The sequence below is a fragment of the Copadichromis virginalis genome, linkage group LG14 (genome assembly GCF_057382275.1).
Source record: "Copadichromis virginalis isolate Kocher_CV1m ecotype Utaka linkage group LG14, C_Virginalis_male_GT1.1, whole genome shotgun sequence".
NCBI classification, from domain to species: Eukaryota; Metazoa; Chordata; class Actinopteri; order Cichliformes; family Cichlidae; genus Copadichromis; species Copadichromis virginalis.
The window spans coordinates 21,101,851-21,124,248 of NC_140631.1; the positions used below are offsets into that span (position 1 = coordinate 21,101,851).

The following is a 22,398-nucleotide window of genomic DNA, read 5'->3' on the forward strand; positions in this document are numbered from 1 at the left end:
AATATCTCAGGCAGGCTCTGACAGATGATGTTTGCATCAACTCCAGCTGTATGCCATTAACTGAGAGGACCACGAGGCTGGCCTGGTTTGACAATACTTTACTGAGGCTGACTTGCCTTTTTCAGGGGTGTCTGCATGTAGCTCCCCTTTACCTACTCAACACCACAAGCTTGCTCAAGGCCATGCTGCTACTGATAATATCTCGAGATGAAGCCCTCAGTCCCAATAAGCATTACTTGCGGCCACAGGTTAGAATCCCTGATAATCTCCTTACCACAAGTTATACTATAGCGACTTACATGGGGCATATTGGGAACTCTTCTTCCCATGTGGTTTCAGCTCTGTCCCAGACTCTCCACGCTGCTGTGGCTGATGTCTTGACAGTGGTACCACAAAGCTCAAATCACCTAATCCTGGTTTCTAGAACATGACAGTGTACTGAAATGGCCTCCACAGTCACCAGATCACATTACAAGAGAGCACGTTGATGTGGTGGAACAGGAGATTCAATGAGCAACCATCAAATCTACAGCAACTGTTTGATGCTGTCACGTCACATGGATCAAAATCTCAGATGAATGGTTTCAGCAGCTTGTTGAATCTGTCCCATGTGGTGTACCTAATAAAGTGGCTAGAGTGTGTTCATAAAGACTGCTGGTTTAAGAAGATGTAGCCATAAGAGGGGGTGAGCATTGTGTGGACATGTCATTTTACACATATTGTAATGACAGTATAGAGCAAAACATCAAATTCTTCCTGGCCAAGTGCTTCATTCCAATGAAGATTCCTTCATTTCTTTACTTTCACACAACAGCTCAACAAAAGCTTCATGCATACAGTATACAGTCAGAGAAACGTGCACACATCAGCGATGTTTCACCCTAATGATCTTTTTTTTTTTTGTCTAAGGGAAATCTGTTCACACACACACACACACACACACACACACACACACACACACACACACACACACACACACATACCAAGATGTCAGTGCTTCAGTGGTACTAGACATATAATTATTCTTGAATTGTAGGAGCATATTTGACTTGACATTTCCATGCTCTGCTGCTTTCTCATCTATTGTATTTGAATTTATTTGAATACATTTTATCACTTGGTTTCAGAGAATAGATTCCACAGGATTTAGTGGAAGACTCTTGACACCCAATGAATGCTTAAATACAACAAAATAAATAAAAACCCCACATGATGCAAACAACTTGTCTTTTCCTTGCAATTTTTATCAGATCAAAGATTTTATCCAATTGAACTCTCTCTATGTAATTTAAATTTCTCCTTATTTCCTGCTGATCTTTTGCAACTTGTCCTTTTTTGGTTGTCAGACCTTGGCTACAGCTCAGGGGAATATTCTGGAGAACAGGGAGCTAATAGACAGCCTAAACCAGACCAAAGCAAGCAGCGCCCTAATCCAGGAGTCACTACTGGAATCACATAGGCTGCAGGCTTCCTTGGACCAGGTATTTCAACCACACACACACACACAACCCATGAAAATCCTATATACTAAATACATTTTTGGGGTTCAGTTTTAAAAGGAGTAACACTTTGGGAATCAACAGTATGAGTTATGTTGGCCTTCTACACGGATGTCATACCTTGATGTTTGTGAGGCAAACTCTGACTCTTCATAGTTCAAATGGCTGTAAGTGAAAATCGAAAAGACTGTAACTTCTAATCTTTGACAGATGACTCCTGAAAGCTTCGCTAGCTGAGATATGTTCTACTTTCCAATAAATGATTTGAGACCCTGTAAAACAGTTGCTAATTAATTATTAAAACAAGATATTTAGGTAGATGTAACATGCTGTCAATTTCACAGAATGTGTACCTAAACAAGTAAGCCAAATGTATATTAAATGTAATAAAATGAGCAATATAATGCTGCAGGCATCGGACTGCACATATGTAAAAGTGTAGGCACATTGTAAATGCATTATATACTCATCCTCTAGGGTGCAGTGTTATACCAGAACTGATTTTGCACTTTACTCTTTTTTCTTTCTTTTTTTTATGTGTGTGTGTATTTTATTATTTCTCCCCGGGTCCCATGCACCTCTTTTTTCTCTCACAGCTCCTTTCTCATTACAAGTCATTGAGTCCATCCTAATTTATCCCTCTATTCTTCCATTTTGATTGAAATAAACACCTGTAATTGCTTTTTCGCGCATGTTATGTTTTCTGCATGTCAGTGCAATTTTCTGTCTTCATCCATCCATCTGTTGTAACTCCACAACATATGTGGTCCTTCTTTCACTGTTTCCTTGTTTTGTCCCTTATTTCTTTTTGACATTGTTTTCTCTCTCTCTCTCTCTTTCTGTTTTTCTTTGCTTTTACTTTAGGAACGGGATGCCTACCTGCCTCTTGCAGAGAGTGCTAGCAAGATGTATTTTGTTATCACAGACCTGTCAAAGATCAACAACATGTACCGCTTCAGCCTCGCCTCTTTTCTGCGCCTCTTCCAAAGAGCGCTTCAGGCCAAGAAGGTAACTAAATACTTTTAGCTCTAACTTTAGCTAACCCTTTATTGTTACTGCACAGTCATACTTTGTACAATAGTACAATGGAATTGGAGTACTGTCCCACACTGGCGGTAAAAGAAATACAAGCAGATCACCATACATAAATAATACATACATACAATACAACAAATAAAAAATATGTATACAGAAATGTATACAATGCAGCAAGAAATTCCTCACAGCTCTTACAGTACTCACTCATGTTTTAAGACACTTTTAATAATTGTGTTTAATAAACTCTTGAGGTGAAATCAGCATCAACAAAACATCTCCTTGTGACTAAACAAAAATTAGTTCAACGGATTAAAAAAAGGTTAATACCCACACTTCCAAATAGTCTCACAATCAGGGCGTAAAATTAAACTGTTTAAAATAACAGTTGACTGTTTTCAGTGTGTGTTCATGTGTTTTCAGTCGTGGCATTGTGTATTATTGGATATATGGACAATCCGTGGCTTTTTATTAATATACCAGCTAATTGATGCTTAGGCAGTTTAGTGTAGTTGATGTTTCAGTGGAGATGGACCATGTGTGTATGGATGAAATAGTATAAGTTCAGCTTCAAAGAATAGCTTTGAACATTTTGGATAATGCATTTATTTAATTTCTGGCAAAGAGTTGAGTGAGAAAGTTGACACCTCCTCTTTTCTGTCAACTAAATATGAAACTATCACCAACAGCTCATCAGCTTAGCTTAACATAGAGACTGGAAACTGTCCTAGCCCGACTCTGTCCAGCAGTAAAAAAAAAAAAAAAACCCTCTAAACTGCTCGCTAATTAACAAGTTTTTTTTAACAGAGGGTCTCTGTGGTTGCCTGGCAACTGCTCATACACAATAGATATATATGCACACAGCTATTGGGCAGAGCTATGCACAATGTTCAAGCGATAGCCTAAACCTCTAAATTAGCAAAGTGGCCTGGGAAGAAACGTAGAAGGAAATTTCATAAAAGCCTGTTCACTTTTTTCCAATATATAATAACAGTTCTGCTCAGTGCATTGTGTGCTCTGACCAGATAGTTCTGCTTCTTTCTTCAGTTGGCCTTTTACCTTTCGACTAGTCAGCCTCATACGTTGCCCAGGCGGTTGTTGGGCAAGTCTAATGATGTAACAACCACTAAGAGCAGAGCAACTCTTCGATTGTTCTGATCAGGCACGCACCCTCAAAGATGGAAAAAAAAAAAAAGCGTCGCATCATTACAGATCTTCTGGGAAAGGCTGGTTCTGTGACATAGAAATTCATTTACAAACTGTTATCGGGAAAGAGACTATACGGGAAGGTCTAATTTTCTTAATTTCCATCACAGCTCAATTTACATTGATGGTAAAAAAAAGTGGTACTTATGTAATGCATTTCTACTCAGTTGAGCACTCAAAGCACTTTCTTACTGCAAGTCTCATTGACCCAATCACACACACATTCATACAGCGCTTTTATCTACGCTTTGTAGTATTTACACACATCAGAGGGCAACTTGGGGTTCAGTAATTTGCCCAAAGGCACCAATCAGACTGGAGGACTCTGGGATCCATCCACTGTTCATCTGATAGGTAGACCCCCCAGTGTTTCATACATTAAAAAAAAACTGCTTTGCAAACTTATTCACAATAATATAAACTGCTGTTTTTGGCATGTCCAGAGTAAAGCAGTTTTGCTACTGCTTATTTTTTTTAATACATTTATTGCTCATCAGTACAAGCATGAGTGCAAGACAATATGTTTACACTGAAGCAGACTGCAAAAGATATATGGTGTCTGTAGTTATTTAAGAATATTTTGTCTAGCTCAGTTTAGTTTTGATAAATTCAGCTTAATTTACTTTGTTACATTTTTTGAAGGATCATTTTTGTGTTCTTCTGCAACCGAGTATTTCAGCCTGACCTGTACAGCTGGAGCACATCGTGCATGTATCACACTGCTGTTTCCCATCTGAGCCCTAAGCACTGTCTGATAACCAGAGTGCACACATGCATGTGCACACACATACACACCAACACACATAGAGTGGGTTGAGAGACTGAACACTAACTCTCCCAAATCCTGTGTGGGTTGTTAGAGCCAGTGCTGCCATCCAAGAATGTCACCAGGCAGCAGCTGGTCACTACTCTTACATGTTTCTACGTATGAGTGTGTATGTTGTCTTACAGTCAGCAGTATAGTCAGAATAGTGCACTGATTCATGGACTCTCTATCTTTGCATCCATTGGTTTGTGTGTTGAATAAGCAAGTTTAATTTGCCACAAAGTGCAGATGGCTTCTGAAATCTAACAAGAGAATTTTGCCCTCTCATGGCTGACAGACACACTTCTCTGTTTGCCTACATACATAGATTCACACAGTCACACTTTAACAAGCATACCCACGTGGAAAAGAAACAGGAAAGACTTGTGTTATATTTTTAAAAAAGAGTTTTTTTTCAAATATAACTATATAACAGAAAAAAAAATGTCACACACACCTTGAGTGGAAGCAGGTTACGAAGCCTAGATTAGCTTTTGCAAAGGTTTAAAACAGCAGAGATTTAGATAGGAGAGGCAGAAGGACACATACATGGAAAGAAAAACAGATGGGGCAGAGAATAAGTCCATCTGGATTTTTTTTTTTTAATTATTTATTTATTTGTACTATTTCCATTTGTTTCTTTTGTGTCTTTCTCTATATGTGTTATTATCATGGTGTAATTGCTGCGCATGCACTCCAGAATAGCCTTGAGACAATTGGGTTCCTCTGATATGACAGAAAAAAAGAACACACTAAAATAAAAATGCTGTTTTCAATTATTCTACTTTTGGTAGTACATCTAGGACACAGTTATTTATTATAAAATACAGTTACAGACACTTTTCCTGCTTGGTATTAATAAAAACTTACTTTGTGACACGACATCATTTTGTAACATGAGTTTGTCCTCTTTAATGTCCAGTGTCTTCTTCTTCAGCTCATTTATGTCTGTGTGTTTGTTTGTTTTACATTTTAGGAAGAAGAGAATACTGATGCCAGGATTGCGGCATTAGGAGCCAACTTGAAGAATATGGTTTATGAGTATGTCTGTCGGTCTCTTTTCAAGGTAAAGCACATATTTATACAGAACTACAAAGCAAACGTTGTTCGGATAATTTATTTGGGTAATTTTGGTGATTTGTATGTTATCAGTGGGTAATATATAAAACAAATGGACATGGTCATGTGGGCTGTGGCATTTAAATGATGCTCTGTTGGTACTAAGGTGTTAAAATACTAAAATTAATTAATTAATATATTATGATGCCATTTGACCTCCTTTAGCTATTTAATGTTTTCATGGTTTTTACAAAATATGCTCAAAGAAGATGGATGGATAGATAGACAGCTAACAGGTGGTCATAAAATATTAAATATATATTGTGTGATGACTTGCTTAGTTTTTTTACTTACTGAAATCTAGTTAAATTCCACTGTAGAATGAATTGACTTTATGAACAGATTATGAATGTGGGTTTGTATTCTAGTTCTATTATTCTGAATGTGAGAATTTAGATACATCTCTTGACTTGGACAAGGCACTAGTTTCACTTGTAGTAGCATATATGACATATAGTCAAGGTTTTACAGTCTACCCGGGGTCTTTACCTGCTATTATTCTAGTATATACTATACTAGTAAGAGACTTTTATGGTTTTAGACTCTTTCAGCTTCATTTCTTTCTGACTCAGAGCACACACTACAAAAACATGTATACACACAGATTGACACATGCACACAGAAATGTGGCACATTTTTGTGCTTTGTGTAATCAGTCATTTTACTCTTCAACTTTGTGTGTGCACAGCTGTACAGTATCCACTGCTGCAGCACTTCAGTAGACGGGCTTGAACTTTGCAGCTTGGGGTAAATCACTTAGACATGGATGAAGAGATGAAGCATAGAGAGGGTTGGACAGAGGTCATGGCTGTTTAGATGTCTGGTCTAAACCTGAAAAATTAACTTTGCTACACGTCAAGCTGGGTCATCATCTGGTTGGTAAAAGTACAGAATATAGTAGGTGACAAGCAGAGATGTGTTAGGAAGGTTTTTGAAGATGTGGACTATGTAAAAATGCTTCATTTTCTTTTTTGATTTATTTAGGTTATTTACAGGTGGGGCGTGTGGATGTGTTGTGTCTAACAAAACACTTGCATCTGATACAAAACAAAGTGAAACTCAGTCACAATAGTCCTGTAATTACCAGGAAGCTCTCAGGAAAGTAAACCTGTGATATCCTGCCATATCTTGGTGGGGACATGTAATTGATATAATGCTTTCCCTAGCCGCTTCCCCTAATCCTTGGCCCTTAACCATAACCTAATTGCTTTTTGTCCCTATAAGGGCTGTTGGTCCCAATAAAAATAGTAACATTCCAATTTTTGGTCCCCACAAAGATATGTAAACATGGTACACAGATGCACGCACACACACACACACATACCAGGCTCTGGTTACCTAGGTAACATTCTAATTTATTTACAACCTGTCAAATATCAACTAAGATTATCCTTCATGCTGCTCTCTTACTGGTAGTCGCTTCAATCTCTCACCTCAAAGTTAAGAAAAGTTTACTTTGTGTTGCTCAGTGCTGTCCATAGGTCACAAGCATTTCTATTGTCTCTGGTTGCCACTGCCAGCCACTTCCTGTGTGGATGCCCCTTTGGGAGCGACAAATGAATAAATAACAACTACTTGGTCCTGACAAAACAAAGCGCTGTATAATATAATTTCTTCACTATAACTCTGGTTTTGTTGCCAGTGGTGCTTAGTTTATGGGGCGATCGTGGCTCAAGAATTGGGAGTTCGTCTTGTAATCGAAAGGTTGCCGGTTCGAGCCCCGGCTCGGACAGTCTTGGTCGTTGTGTCCTTGGGCACTTCACCTGTTGCCTACTGGTGGTGCTCTTCCTTTGTCCAACCCTCAGAGGGCCCGGTGGCGCCAGTGTCCGGCAGCCTTGCCTCTGTCAGTGCGCCCCAGGGTGGCTGTGGCTGCAATGTACCTTGCCATCACCAGTGTGTGTGAATGGGTGGATGACTGGATGTGTAAAGCGCTTTGGGGTCCTTGGACTAATAAAGTGCTATACAAATACAGGCCATTTACCATTTAGTTTAAAATGCACCCAAATTAATTTATAAATAGATTCTGGAGCCCTGTGTGCACCTCCTCTTTTGCTACCATGCGTTAGATAATCATCCAATAAATACACCCAAATGATGAATAGCTGTTCTCTGACAGACTATAATCTTTGCATGTGATAGCAGTGACATCAGCTTCTATGAATAACCCGGCTGAACTGATTAACACATTTAACCTCTTTTTGCCCACTTTATAGAGCATTGAGACTTATTACGGACAAGCATGCTAATTCTAATGTGGTTGCCCTTGCCAGCTGTTAAGTGCATGAAATTAGATTAACATAAATATGTGTGGCGGTCACAGAAGCAATGTGGGTGTATTCCACTGTGAATGTTATTAGGTGCATTGTGTGTTTGTTTATTGAGTACTGTGGTACTGTTACATGCAAATGATGAGAATTCAGTAGAATCAATAGATTTATATAATGCCAGTTATGGGCCATTTATACCACCACAGACGTAAGATGTGAGCTATATTAGAAAGTCGTGACTCATTGAAGTCTTACATTAAGCATGTTCGAAATGAAAGAACTTCTTGAGAGTTACTGGTGCAACTAAGTTACTATAATTACTTTGTTTCAAACTGGTTTATTTTTTTTAATTTTACATGTATTTTTACTATTTGCCTTTATGTACGTACAGAATATATTTCAGTGTTATTTTTTCACTTTTATCATAGAGGGCTTTAAACTTGTTAAAAATTGTCCTATTTTACTTTAAAAGAAGGTGATTGTGCATCCTTCATCTAGTGTGTACTACAGTGGCATGAAAAAGCATTCGCCCCCTTCCTGATTTCATATTTAAAATTTAAATATTAGACAAAAATAACACAAGGGGGAACTTGAAACTTGAAACCTGAAAAATAACAATTTGTACTTTGAAGGCTCATTTCGTCGGTTTTGAAGCATTTGGCTGAATCTGAGCAGAAAGTATAGCCCTGTACATGTCAGAACTCAACTTTTATCACTAGTGATAAATAACCCCTTTTTTTCCCACCCTTTCTCTCTCTCTCTTTCTCTCCTTTTCTATCACTTCCTTTCATTACATCTGTGGCAGGCTGACCAGTTGATGTTTGCTATACACTTTGTGAAAGGCATGTACCCCGAACTCTTCCTCGAGAACGTGAGTCATTTTGTTTGTTCATTTTTAGGATTTTATTACCTATTCCAATGACAATCGATTGCTATGCTTTTTAGCTTTCAATGTGTTAATCTGAACTCTTCTGCTTGTTGTAGGAATGGGATGTCTTTACTGGGTCCATCGTAGGAGAAATGTTTAAGAAAGAGGTAAGAATTCAACTTTTTCTTGTAACAACAAGAAGACCACATATTTTTCTGTCTCTCTAACGTCTCCCCTGTCTTGGTAGGAGTTCCCTTCTTGGATTGATCAGGAGAGGCACGGAGCAGTGGCCATTTTAAAAGTAAATGCACTGATATTGAAAATAGCAAACAAAGCATACATGCTCAGCTCGGATAGAAATGGATTTTCTTTTAAAAGTTCCATGTTAACATCATCTACCGTCTGCCGCAATATGCAGCACAGACATAACAGTAGAATATTGCCTCCTGACATGAAAAATGCATTTTTAAAGGTGTTTAAATAGATTGCCAGTGAACCAGTCCTTACCAAGCTAAAGATTGGATCTATTCATCTTACATCTCTCACCCTTTTAACTTTTGCCCCCTCTCTTTTGCAGGCTACGTTCCCGGCTCTCTACCAGACCCTCTGTTTAAGTGACTCAGACCTTTGGCTGTCCTTCTTGCAGAGCTCGCACTGTGAACAAGAAATCCCATCTTCCATTGCCAAGAAGATTACTCCCTTCCAACAGGTCAGCTTTCAATCAACTTCTTTAGCTGTGAGCCACAGAATCATTGAACACCCGCATTTGTTGGTTCAAGATGAACCTTTCAGCATAGGTCACTCCTGTTTCTGCTTAGAAACTGATTGCTGTTACAACAACAGACAGCCTGCTATTTTAAACATTTTTATTTACCCTCCAGATATAATTTTTATCTACTTCTTCTTATTTTGATAGTTATTATCATAATTACTTAAAAGGATAATATGTACAAATACATAATATTATGGTACAGAAGTTATGTATATGTATATTAACTTGGCTATAGATGTAATTGTTTGTGTAATCGATTTTTGCTTTTGCATACATACAGTACATTTAAGATCTAGGTTACATAAACCTAGGACCCCAGAAAAATGTGTATTAGGTTGGCAGGTTTTTATTGAAGGTTGCTGACTGTCAAGAAATGTCACAAAGTGATTGCTACACCAAAAGCTGCCTTGTGAATGCTTTGGTCACTAGCAGATTGCCGAGCTCTCCCATAGTTTGCATGAAAAATGCTGACTTGTCTGTAAACACTTGCCAAATGCCAGTTGATCACCAGAAAACTAAAAAAGGCCTGTGGGAACTTCAAAGTAAAAGGTGTGATTCACTGCTAAAACCAACATGTTTTAACAGATACAGCTATTACTGTGAAAGCAAATAGTTTCCATTTCAAGCTTGCGACACACTTTTCACAATTTAACTGTTACTTGAATATAGTTGCTGAGCACTTGCAGACAAGTTGCGATCTTGCATGCAAACTACAGGCAACTTCCAGCACCAATCACAGGGAAATGTTCAGTGCAGCACCTTTATACCTTTTTATGACCAATTTCCCTTTGCAACTACCCAAAACCTCAGACAACCGCTCACCAACCAGTTGGGGATTACAAATTACTCCTTGCAACCAGTGGCTGCCAGCAGGTTGCCAACCCTCTCTGGGCCTGTGTGACTGTAGCCAAAGTGATTGGGCAGCTTCAGATGAGGACCTCGCCCTCTAATTTCTTTTAGTATAATAAAAAAATTCTTCAATCTTTCTTTGTTTAATCCATGGTCAAATAGAAAGAAAAAAAACACCATTCCCCACCTGGTTCCAGATTGAATAAAAAAAATTACCCATTCTCAAGACAAAGAAAGACACTGGAAGCCACTTATCTGTAAAGTCAAATACATGCATTACATGCAGGTGACATACTCGTTTGCATATATATTTCATTCTAAAATATATTAAAAAGAAGATCTCAAACCCTCACCCTGTGAGTCAGACTGTGGATCTATGAATAATTTAGGGAATTACTTTTTAATACCTGACTCTTTGGAATATGTCGCATACTGCTTTGACATAAGGTTTTTGTTTTATCGGTTTGTGGGGATTTTTTTGTTTTTTTCCAGCTGTTATTGGTTCAGGCTGTCAGACCAGACCGGCTGCAGAGTGCCATGACTTGTTTTGCATCTCAAACCCTAGGTAAGTGTTTCAGATTACTACTGTGTGTTCTTTTCATATTTGCTGTGCACCTGAATATACATAAAAAATAGGTTCCCAGTTAAAAACAACAAATTCACAGTGTCTTTCATCTTTAGTGATGCTTACAAGATTTCTTTTTTGCCCTAATTAGTCAGACCAAGATCATTAAAATAAATACACCAACACTCTTTATTCTCTTCTTATGCAAAATATAATGCAGATGTTGAAAGTAAACAAACCAAAATGTGACTGAAATGATAAACTGAAGCACATTGAAATTTATTGTGATTGCTGTGAATAATGAGATATAAACATATGAAGATGTCCTCTTTTATTCCTTTCAGTAAAGTATTTTTCTGCTTTCACTCCACTATATAGAAAGGTGCTTTGTTTTTCAAGTGCACCTTCTGCTTTCACACTCTACTCAAACAAAATATTCTCAGACAAGGCTTTTATTCAGGACTTCTAAGCCGTATTTTCCCACTTGCCATCAATGGTGTGATTTTTATAGTTTTTCACAATAGTCCTTCGCATCCTCTCTTTATTTGTCTTTCATCATTGCAAGAATGTCACTGTCCTTAAGTAAATGCCACACACACACACACACATGCACACAAATCTCTGTCTGTGCTCTTTTTTCATCTCTCTCTCTCCTACTGACACAGACGCATCCAAAATATCTTTGTAACTCTTGTTTTGCGTCATGTTTTCTAACACGAGGATAGCCAATACCTTAGTTTCAGACCAAAGCGTCAGCCAAAACAACCAAAACTATACTTGAATTCTCTGTTTGACCTGTGAAACCACACAGTGGAAATATTGCACTTAAGCAGTGTGATCTCTGGGTACAGCTTTGCTCGCTCTTTGAGGAATTCACTAGATTGTTGAATTTAAGGTCAGAGTTATGCACTGTCCTTGTGCTTATCTGTCAAAGTTTCCATCGATGACCCCCATGTCAAGTCTGAAGCACTTGTCCCTGTAGTTTGCTTTCTTAACCAAATATCTATCATAACAGAATGTCTGCTTGGTTGTGCAAACATTTCCAAGTCACCTTTGCACCGGTGCATTAAACTATCAAGGAATGGATGTGGACCCCTGTGGGTTTTCCATTTTCTGGCATTGTTGTTAATTGCAGATAAAAATTTTACACTGACAATAAAATCATTTGAATTCATTTCATTTTGTTGTCAGTTCCATATGATCAGAATGCAGTGAATGTCAAACATTTCCAAAATAATTTCCTAACTGAAATGTATACTCATTTGCCACTTTGTTAGGTACACCTATTAAGCTCTAATCAGTCAATCATATGGCAGCAATTTGCATTTAGGCAACCTGCTGAAGTTTAAACTGGTCATCAAAATTGTGAGATCCAGGCCTTGAAGGTAGAGGTCAGACTTGAATGGCAAGACTGCTACAAGCTAAAGGAAACCAACAGTAATTCAGATGACCACTTGCTGCAACCAGGTTATGCAGTAGAACATCACTGAATGCATAACACATCAGTCCTTGATGCAGATGGACTAGAATAACAGAAGACCACACTGCGTACCACTCCTGTCAGCTAAGACCTGCAAACTGAGGCTGCAATTTTCACAGGATCCCTTAAATTGGACAGAAGAAGATTGGAAAACCCTGCTGGTCTGAGTAGATTTGATTTCTGCTGCGTTATTCGGATGTAGGACCAGTAATCAATATGAAAGCATGGATGCATCCTGCCTTAAATCGGCAAGCTGGTGGTGTAATGGTGTGGGAAATATTTTCATGGAAAACTTTGGGCCTCTTACTAATTGACTAATTGAGTATTGTTGCTGACCACAGCCATCCCTTTATGACCACATTGTTCCCATCTTCTGATGGTTTCTTTCAACAGCTCAAATAATCTCAAACTGCTTTCTTTGAAATGTAGTGGAACGGCAGATTCTCATCATGGATGAGCAGCTGGCAAATCTGCAGCAACTATGTGACCAAATTCTCAAAAGAATGTTGTTAAATCTTTGCCATTAATAATTAAGGCAGTTCTGAAGGCAATACTTGCAAAGTGTACCTAATAAAGGGTCCGGTGTGTGTATGTATTTTCCATCTCTCTGTCTTAGTGGTGTTATTTTCTGTTGTGGACTGAGCTTATTTCTCAAACACAAGTATCACATCTGTGTATCTATTTTTATACATAGGTAGACTTTTAAAAAAAATCACTATACAGAGTTCATCTGCACAATCCTTACACGCGCAGTAACCCACTGATAACAGTGTACTGCGTGTACAATGGATGAGGTGGATAATAGTGCATGTATATTTGAAAGAGCTTGAGCGACAGACAGATGAAAAAGAAACAGAAGAGAAGAAGATTTTGTGTCTATGTGTATGTGTTTCTGGCAGTAAATCAGTATGCTAATGAGGCATGGTCTGTAATCCTCTTACAGCTAATCTCACTCAATCCCTCCAGTCCAGGCCTGGGCACTGCTCTCACACACCCAGGCATGCCTGAGTGAATACAACAGACACACACACATAGAGACTCGGTGCTTGCTCATACAACTTCTCAAAACACACAAAACCTCTTTCACAAAAATAGTGACTTTGACAGAAAGATAATGAAATTTTTATAGAAAGACTTGAATGCTCATAATGCCAAGGATTGTATGTGAGCACCGTTCTTTCACAGTCGCTCAGTGTTTCCTCAACAGCACTGTTTGAACCACAGAGAGACCAGTACTGTCCTTTTCCAGGCTCATCTTAGCCCTGTTTTTTGATAGCATGTTGTAAAGGCCAAGGTCAACTTTGCTATTCAGACGGAGGATGCTGGTCTGCAGCATGAATACTGATTACCTGCGCACGTCAAAGGTAGTTGTGTATGTAATTGTGCAGGCCCACGTTCTGCCAATTCTCCCTTACTTTGCAGAGACACATCACAAGCCATGTGGTCGGAGAACTGTTTTTCTTAGTGTTGCCATAGCGATGCGGCAAAAGGTCACTCGGCGATGTTCTCCACTAAGACCTTGTGTATGTGCATGCATGTGTACTTCAGTGCAGCAGATTGCATTTGGCAGCAGACACCAAAAGAATGTTCAGGATGGGGCAGCTGCGCCAACCAGAGAAGACAGCACTGTGCGTGTGTGTGTCTGTTTGTGTGCGCACGCTCGTATCTGAAAGCAATATCTGCTGATACTTGCACAAAAAACATCACAGAGGAATTTCTAACACAGCCACTCGTGCTCGGCGTGCCTGGATCATTGCATGTGTGTCACTATTAACCCATATCTGATATGTGATTCAATATATTACAGCGGGATTAGAGTTTAAGTATTCTCAATAAGGGGTTGCACACCACACGCACACACACACACTGATATAGTAAGAGCTTGGCTTCTCAACACCAGGGGGCTGAAAAGGTGTTCTTCTCTGTGTGGTGAATTCTGCTGCATACCTAGTACTCAATATGCATAGCACATCACCCTCCTAAACTTTCTCTCTCTGTCTTTCATAGTGTCTTCCTCTTATTCCCCATCTCCCTTTCTCCATTACCTCCTTCTTTCCACTTTCCCTCATCCTTCCCTTTTTTCTTTTTTACCCCAGACCTCTCTTCACATCACCACCCCTTTAGGTGCTGTCTTCCCCTCCTTCTCTCTGTCTCCCTGTCTATCTCATCTATGTCTCCTTCTAACCCATCTGCCCTCACCAAATACCGCTTTGCTGCTATGTACTAGCATTTCCCTCTATTTCTTCTTTCCTGCTGTGTTCAGCCCTTGCTCTATACATTGCTAGTATCCTCCCTGCACAATATATCCACTTACTCTGACTCTGAGTACCGTATCAAATTTGAACGTAATGTTGACACACATTTTACAGATCCTTTTTCTGAGTCTTTTTGTCATCTTCCTACTCCCTTTTTCCTCCTCTGTGCAGCTATGAAAGAGCTCTCACCCCCTCCTCTGAATCTGCGGCGTCTCTACACCGAGACAATGGAATGGGAGCCAGTGTTGATCATCATCTCTCCAGGGGCAGACCCTTCCCAGGAGCTCGCAGAACTAGCAGCCGAAACTGTTGGCAGGGACAATTATCATGAGGTAGCGAATAACAGTATAAAATGGTAGAAGTCGCAGCAGATTATCAAGTGCAGGTGGATTTTTTCTTATCATAACAGCAAGATCACAACTATAGAATCTAGCCCATTCAATTTAGTCTAGCCTGGAATCTAGTAATATACTACACACCTTAAAGGGGAAAACAGAAGGTGCTACAAAATGTCCTGTTGCTAAATAGTTGTTGACATATGTTTATTTGGCATATAAGTCTGAGAAAAGATGCTCTTACACAGCTGAAGTAATACAATGTGGTTATTATCACAATTTAAAAGCTGAAACTCAGTGATAATCTCACTTGAATCAGATATGTGCCTAACTTGTGAGTTATTACAGTGTAGTAATCAAGTTTCATACCAATTTCTCTGTTTCTCTCTCACCCCTCCATCTCTCCCCCCACTTCTCCTGCTCTCCCTCTCTGTGTAGATCTCCATGGGTCAGGGGCAGGCTGATGTAGCCTTAGCTACACTCAGAGAATGCTCCCGAAATGGAGACTGGCTTTGCCTGAAAAACCTTCACCTTGTCACCGCATGGCTTCCCCTCCTGGAAAAAGTGAGTACTCTGTCTCAGTGAGTTTTTGTCTGTGTTAGTGCCAGAGGATCAGCCGTTAGCTTTTATCTGTGTTCATGCGTCTGAGTGAGGTTTTTTTTTGTATTTTGAACTATTTTTTGGGTTAATAATGGTTGAACAATAGAACCTGAAAAGGGGTCAGTTAGTTAGTCTGAATAGATTATTTATTCATGGATATGAACTTGTGTCAGTCAACAGCTGGACTTTATTAACTAGCTCTGCATTAATGTAAAATGATATTACATTACATCAACGTGTGTGTGTGTGTGTGTGTGTGTGTGTGTGTGTGTGTGAGGGGGGTGGCGGGGGGGGTTCACTCCAGCTTGTAAGTGTTTATCTGTAATGTTACAAAACTGCTACATACAAAAACAAAGCCAAGAACACATTCTGCTGGTTGCCCAAATTTCCATATCTAAAATTACCTTCTGTCCTTTGTCTACACATACACATTTTTTATTCTGCTATTCTGCCTGCCCACAATAGACTCTTTGGTGTTGTTTATGCCGCTGTGTTTCTACATTTGTCTCTCTGGACATTTACGTGTGTGTGTCTATGTGTATATGTGTTTGGATCTTGCTTTAAGTATGTGTGGATTATCATGTTGTGATGTCTTGTATATTTTAATTTCAGGGAAGATGGGCTTTTATCTTACAATAAATAGGATTCTTTTGTGTCTTGCAAATTTTTGGTTGTTTCTTTATTTTATTTTTTCCCGGGGTTCAGTTTCATTTTTTTGTTGCTGTAGCAGGCCACATCTGTCAGATGCCAAAAAAAAAAGCGATAATGGGAAGCAAAGCCCAAAGCAGACAGTTTCAAAGTTTAGCTGGTTTATTGACTCAAGGAGAGAAGATGTCATCGTGCAGAGATCCAAAAGACTGAGCAGGTTAGTCACTGGGAGAGGAGTAATTTGTAAGTCTGGGAATGATTGGTTTTAGTTATAGGAGGTTGGGCAGGCAGGCAGGTGAGTTGAGACATAGACTTCTTCAGTGAAGTTGAACAGACCTGCTCGATGGAAACAGGCGAGTTGCACTGAGTGGGGAGCCACTCTTTGGCCACTGGGGAAGTACTGAAAAGCAGGAAAACAAGAATATTACACTAAAAAATCTGCGAGAATGCTGGGGAGCCATAAAAAAGCCCGATTACCACTCTGAAGAGGCACACAACCTGGTGGACTCTGAGTGCTGGAGCCTGTCCTTAAGTAGTGGTTGTTGATAACAGTGTCGACCAACAGGTGACCAAACCGAAGAGTGGGAATCCGAGTCTCCTCCTGCCTAACCCAACGGGGACAGTGCAGGATGATAACGGTACCATATCGAGAGGAACCACTTCATGCTGTGATTACCCCCCGTATCTGTGTTTGTTTGTGCATAGCCCTCACCTGTATATGTGTGCCTGTGTGCGTGCCTTGGAGATAGCCAAGAGATCCCACGTGTCAGCTCTGCGCCCCCCTCCCTGAGTGTGACTTAAACCATGGCTTATTACAGCTCTCCTCTACTTCTTCTCCTAATATTTCACTTTGCATTTATCTGCTTGTTTTTCTATTTGTTTCCAACTCTATAACCCAGCCATCTTCTCACCAGGTTTTCACACCCCTCCCTAAATTTTACAAGTATAACTCTTTCTTTCCGTCTCTCCCTTTCTCTCGCTGTTTCATTGTTTCCCTCTTTGCGCAGCTACCGATGTAGTTGGGGCCTCAGCACTCGAGCTTGAAATGAAAAGCTGACGCAATGTGAGGAACGAGGGAGGCAAGGGGCGTAGGAAAGAATGGAGAAACTGAGGATGAAAATAGAAAAAAAACAGGGAAAATGAACTGAACCGCAACATTCTAACAAGAGAGGGGGTGTGTTTTAGTATACGCTTCAGTTTCTGTAGCTTCGTCCTTTTGCTTACCGTTTCTCCCGCTCTATGTTTTCCAGCTTCTTTTTCTTGCCCATCTGTCTCTCTGGTGTTTCCTTTCTTCACTAAAGCAGTTGGCCATTTAAAGAGATGGAAATAGAGGTGGAGAGACTGCAGAGAAGAGTGGTCAGTGTTCATAATCTGAGTTGGCAGGGCAGATGTCCTCTCATTGCTGTCTACTCATATTCTTCCACTTGTGCTATTTTCTGTCTCATTTTTTATATCAGTCACTCCATCTGTCTACTTATGGATCCTTCCCTCACTCTTGCAATCAATTTGCTTCTGTCTGTATTATTCCAGTATGAGGAAACAATGGCAAAATTTGATCCACACTTTTTATGATAAATCAGATACCGCCAGTGATGTGTTTCAGAATATCTGCTGTGATGTAATTAGTAACTGATCGAAATATGATATCTGTGTCTTTACAAGGATAATTCTTATCACTGGTGTGCTGATTCAGAGCCTATTTAGTTTATCTATTTGTGCATGAGTGGTTTGGCTTTCACACTCTGGACAGTGTGGATATATTCCAACAAAGAGAGATTTTGATTTGTGAATACTAAAATAGATTTATGCTCTCTCTAGCGTCTTCCTGCTCCTGCTTTCTATCCACACATCTACACATTTTCTTTTCCTCGTTGTTTTCTTCTTGGTCGTACACCATCCTGCAACGCTATAATCTGTTGCAGTGGAATTCTGATTGACGACGCTTCAGACAGACATATGCGTAGACACACTTACGCAATACACACCCACATACAATGGGGGACATCAAGTATTTCTTCAAGGGACATCAGTTCTTGTGGTCTTTGATTTTTTTGGGGATCATGTGAGCTGTCATGAGGATGACTTGAGCTCTAAATGATGCAGAAACACATTGATTACAGTTTGACTGTATGTGTGTGTGTGTCTGTGCTTGTATGAGATCAGATGACACAAGACCCTAAGGTGCCAGGAGGTTATTTTTAACCATGAGTCTTTGAGAAAAATAGAAAGAGATGGGGAAGGAATGTAAAGGGGAGACGTGAAAGAAAGAAAGCTAGAAATTGAGAGAGTAATGGAGTCAGGAGAAAAAAAGATGCTGAAAGAAGAAAAAGAAAAGTGAATGTGAAGTGAATGGGTTTGTCATTGTGGAGAATTTATCACAGTGCAATGATTCTAAAAGAGAAACAATTACATAAAAAGACAGACGGAAAACATGAAAGGATGAAATGTATTTACTTGAAGTATACTGCTCAAAAGTCTAGTTTAATTAGTATAATTTCCCTACATGCAGCACCTTGCAAAAGTCTTGAGGCACCTCTCATTTCTTTATATTTTGCTAGGAAAATAAGTGCAGTGATTTCTTGAAATTTGCAAACATACAATATAAAAGGTCAGTATTTGGTATGACCACCTTTATTCTGTAACACAACCTGAACTATTTTAGGCAGGCTTTCTTGTAATTTCTTTAAGTAGTCTTCAGGAATAGTTCTCCAGGCTTCTTGAAGGACATTCAAAGCTCTTCTTTGGATGTTGGCTGCCTGTTGTTCCGCTCTGTCAAGATCATTCCATACTGCTTCAATAATCTTAAATTCTGAACTCTTGGGAGGCCAATCCGTGTGTGATAATGTACCAGTGTGTGTTTTTCTATCCAGCTACGATGCATCTCCAAGCTCCTGGGTCAGATCTTTGCTTATTTTTTTTCAGATTTCTTAAGGACATAACTTTCAGATCCTATCTGTGTGCTGTAGATGTAGATCTTTTAGGCCAACCATCACTTCTCTGGTCCTCTACTCCTCTCTTTTTATTTATTTATTAATCTTGGCACACCATACCAAACTGTTTAATGACACACAGCACACCAGGCTGGTATATGCCAAGTTTTCAGCTAATAGCTCTTTTGGAATCATAGTGTTTATACAAAAATACAATTTTTATGCCTGTCAAACTGTGTTTTAGGCACTTTTCAAATATTCAGCCAAAGAAATTGAAAGTAATGAGTTTTTTCAACAATATTTTGTGCCTAAAGATACAATTTAACATTGGTTCTGTGCTAAGTTATTTTTTGCATAGACACAACACTGGCGCATTTCTTGAGTTTGGTGCCGTTTTTAGACTCTTGCACTCGTTTCATCATGTCAACCACTGAGTAAGGTTTATAGTTTGAAATATTTAAGATTTGCACAGATATGTGGGTTGGGAAGCAGTGGTGCTGGATGCATGTCATAAAACTCAGATTTCAGCATTGATTTATTGGTATATATATTAATCTATTTAATGTGCACACTCTTTTTCCTCTATAGGAGCTAAATGTGCTACGGCGCAAAGCAGGCTTCCGTCTTTGGCTGACAGCAGAAGTTCACCCCAGATTTCCCCCCATTCTGCTGCAGTCCAGCCTTAAGATCACTTATGAGGTATACACACACGCACACAAATACACATCCAATACCATAAGTTTGGTGTTTTAACCCACTGCACAAATTAGAGCTGTTCCAACACATTTTTGCAGGCATTCTGTACACATGCTTACATATCCTTATACTTATTACCACTTTTTATACAGTATCTCAAATCATCCTTGGAAACAGAATTTATCTATCTGTATCTCCCCTACTCCATATAATACGCCAGGAGATACAGAAGCCTGCAGTTTGTGTGTTAGTGACGCTGCTTTAGTGCTCTGTGTGTTTCTGATTCGAGTTGTGCTCATGGGGTTAGCTGCTTCAGCAGCCAAGCATGCTGCATGAACTTCCTGTCTGTTTCCCTATTTTCATCTTTTCTTTTTCTTCACAAACACTTGGAAAAATCTGTTAGTTTACATGTGTTTATACACATTATAACACAGTCTGGCTTACTGCAATACAAAATGTCTCGGCTCCAGGATAAGTGTTAACATTAATATCTGAAGCTATAAACTGATATATGTATGTAATATTTATTTAAATGGGTTAACTGGTTGATTTGTGCTACACCTAAACAAATATATCTAATCTACTGATTTGGTAACTTATCCAGTACATTGATCAACTTTGGCAAATTCTGTGTACGCCTTACTGGCAGTGTGCATTGTGAAACCCCCCAGATGGTGTACAAGATCTTCAGCTAAGCTGTTTATGTTTGAACAAAGTCGATGTATACTGATTGGTTTTAACTCAAATGGGCCATATTGTTGGCAGAGGAATGAAATGTTCAGAGAACTGTTTAGAGGAACAATATGTGTTGGATCATGTGGCAGATGCTTCAGCTAAATTATACCAAAACATTTATATAATTTATATTCAGTAGTTATGTGCACATGTAGTAGTTCTGTGTATAGTCTAATCTGTTCTTGCAAGAGTACCAAAGTACTCTGTGTCAAGAAGCTTCTGTTCCAGTCCTTCCTGTGGTTAATTATATGTTCAACACTGTCGAACTAAAGAATTATTTTTATATTTAATTTAGCTCTTCCTTTTTTTAATAAGTCAGTTGATGGGCTACAAATAACTTACCTTACAGTTAATAAGTGCAGAAAGGATTTTCAGCCTTCCTGCTATGATTTTTTTTCAGTGTCTCGCAGTTGTCATACTTTGCCAGATTTTTGCTACGGTCATAAGTATTTTGTGTATGAATGCATTTGTTCAAAATATTTATGTGTTTGGAGCTTAGGATGTTTTTTTATGTTTGCAATTTTAGCTTTGAATTTACATGTGAATAATGTGCAGGATTAACACCTTTCACACTTTCACTTTTCCTCCTCCAACATCTTTCTTTCACAATTCCAGGATCCTCCTGGATTAAAGAAGAATTTGCTGAGGACATATGAGTCCTGGACTCCAGAGCAGATCAGTAAAGGTTGTCTCTCGTCTCTGAAATTGATACGTCAGAGTAGAATATACATCTCTGAACTCATCATGTGTCAGCCTTTTGAGATAGCTGACAAGTAGACCTGATGCTTATATTATAAATAATCTGTCTTGTAAAATGACAGTTCACTTTCTTTGATTATAATATAAGTACGTGTTCTTGCACTAGTATAATCACTGTTTGTGATATCACTGCCTATTAGCTTTAGCAGCTTGTCATGTGAACCAGAATCACAGCTTCTGTGTTGTGACGTCGTGACTGATTGTGTGCAGGAGGTATTCTGGCCAGAGCCCAGTCTCTTTTCTGTCTGGGTTGGTTCCATGCCGTCTGTCAAGAGAGACGAAACTACATCCCACAGGTAAAATACTTAACATAATCATAGTTCTTAGTGCTTAATCGTCATGTGAGTGAGTACTCCAACCTTGTCATTGTTACTACGCACACAGCACATTTTCAAATTCCAAATCATTTGAAAATGATTTGTCCCTCTGATGAGAGAGGGTGTCTAACCCATTTAATCAAGGCGTACAAAATGATTAAACAACTTTAAAGAGGCTCTTCTGTTCAGAACTGAATGAGAACTGAAACATCTAAACAAACTTGAAGAAGTTGAGTTACCTTCTTTTTTTCAAGCTTTTAAGGACTACCATTACCTGGATGACTGAGAACCTACTCAGACACTGGACAATTAAAAATATTTGTTGTGAATAGTCAACATGGTTCTAAACTATATAAAATATAATTAACCTGATAGATGGGCCTGTAGCCGGATTAACGATTGATAAAGGATGTCACATTAGAGGGGTGGTGAAAGGTTGCTGCTATGAGTTTCTAAAATTTAGGATGACCAAAATTCATTCCCAGACCTATCAGTATCTGGAAAATACCTTTTTCAAATAGTGGTTTAAGATTAAGCCCAGTATTCAAGGAAGGCATGAAATGATGGTTAATTTAAGACAGACTTCAAACAACAAGAAATACGAAATATGTTAATATAATTAATACCTATTAAAGCAATAATAAAAAACATGAACAGA

General features: G+C 39.0%; 1 protein-coding gene across 5 annotated transcripts in view; it reads left to right on the plus strand.

Annotated features, from left to right (window-relative positions):
* dync2h1 (dynein cytoplasmic 2 heavy chain 1) overlaps positions 1–22,398 on the plus strand; it is a 121,207-nt gene that overhangs the window by 65,368 nt on the left and 33,441 nt on the right. For all 5 annotated transcript variants that reach the window (XM_085429878.1, XM_085429877.1, XM_085429881.1 and 2 more), the window contains 13 exons: positions 1,347–1,481; positions 2,364–2,507; positions 5,522–5,611; positions 8,737–8,802; positions 8,916–8,966; positions 9,047–9,100; positions 9,377–9,508; positions 10,913–10,985; positions 14,892–15,052; positions 15,494–15,619; positions 19,822–19,932; positions 21,280–21,349; positions 21,634–21,719. In XM_085429878.1, coding sequence (XP_085286004.1) covers positions 1,347–1,481; positions 2,364–2,507; positions 5,522–5,611; positions 8,737–8,802; positions 8,916–8,966; positions 9,047–9,100; positions 9,377–9,508; positions 10,913–10,985; positions 14,892–15,052; positions 15,494–15,619; positions 19,822–19,932; positions 21,280–21,349; positions 21,634–21,719 — 1,299 coding nt within the window. The remainder of the gene's footprint in view (positions 1–1,346; positions 1,482–2,363; positions 2,508–5,521; positions 5,612–8,736; positions 8,803–8,915; positions 8,967–9,046; positions 9,101–9,376; positions 9,509–10,912; positions 10,986–14,891; positions 15,053–15,493; positions 15,620–19,821; positions 19,933–21,279; positions 21,350–21,633; positions 21,720–22,398) is intronic.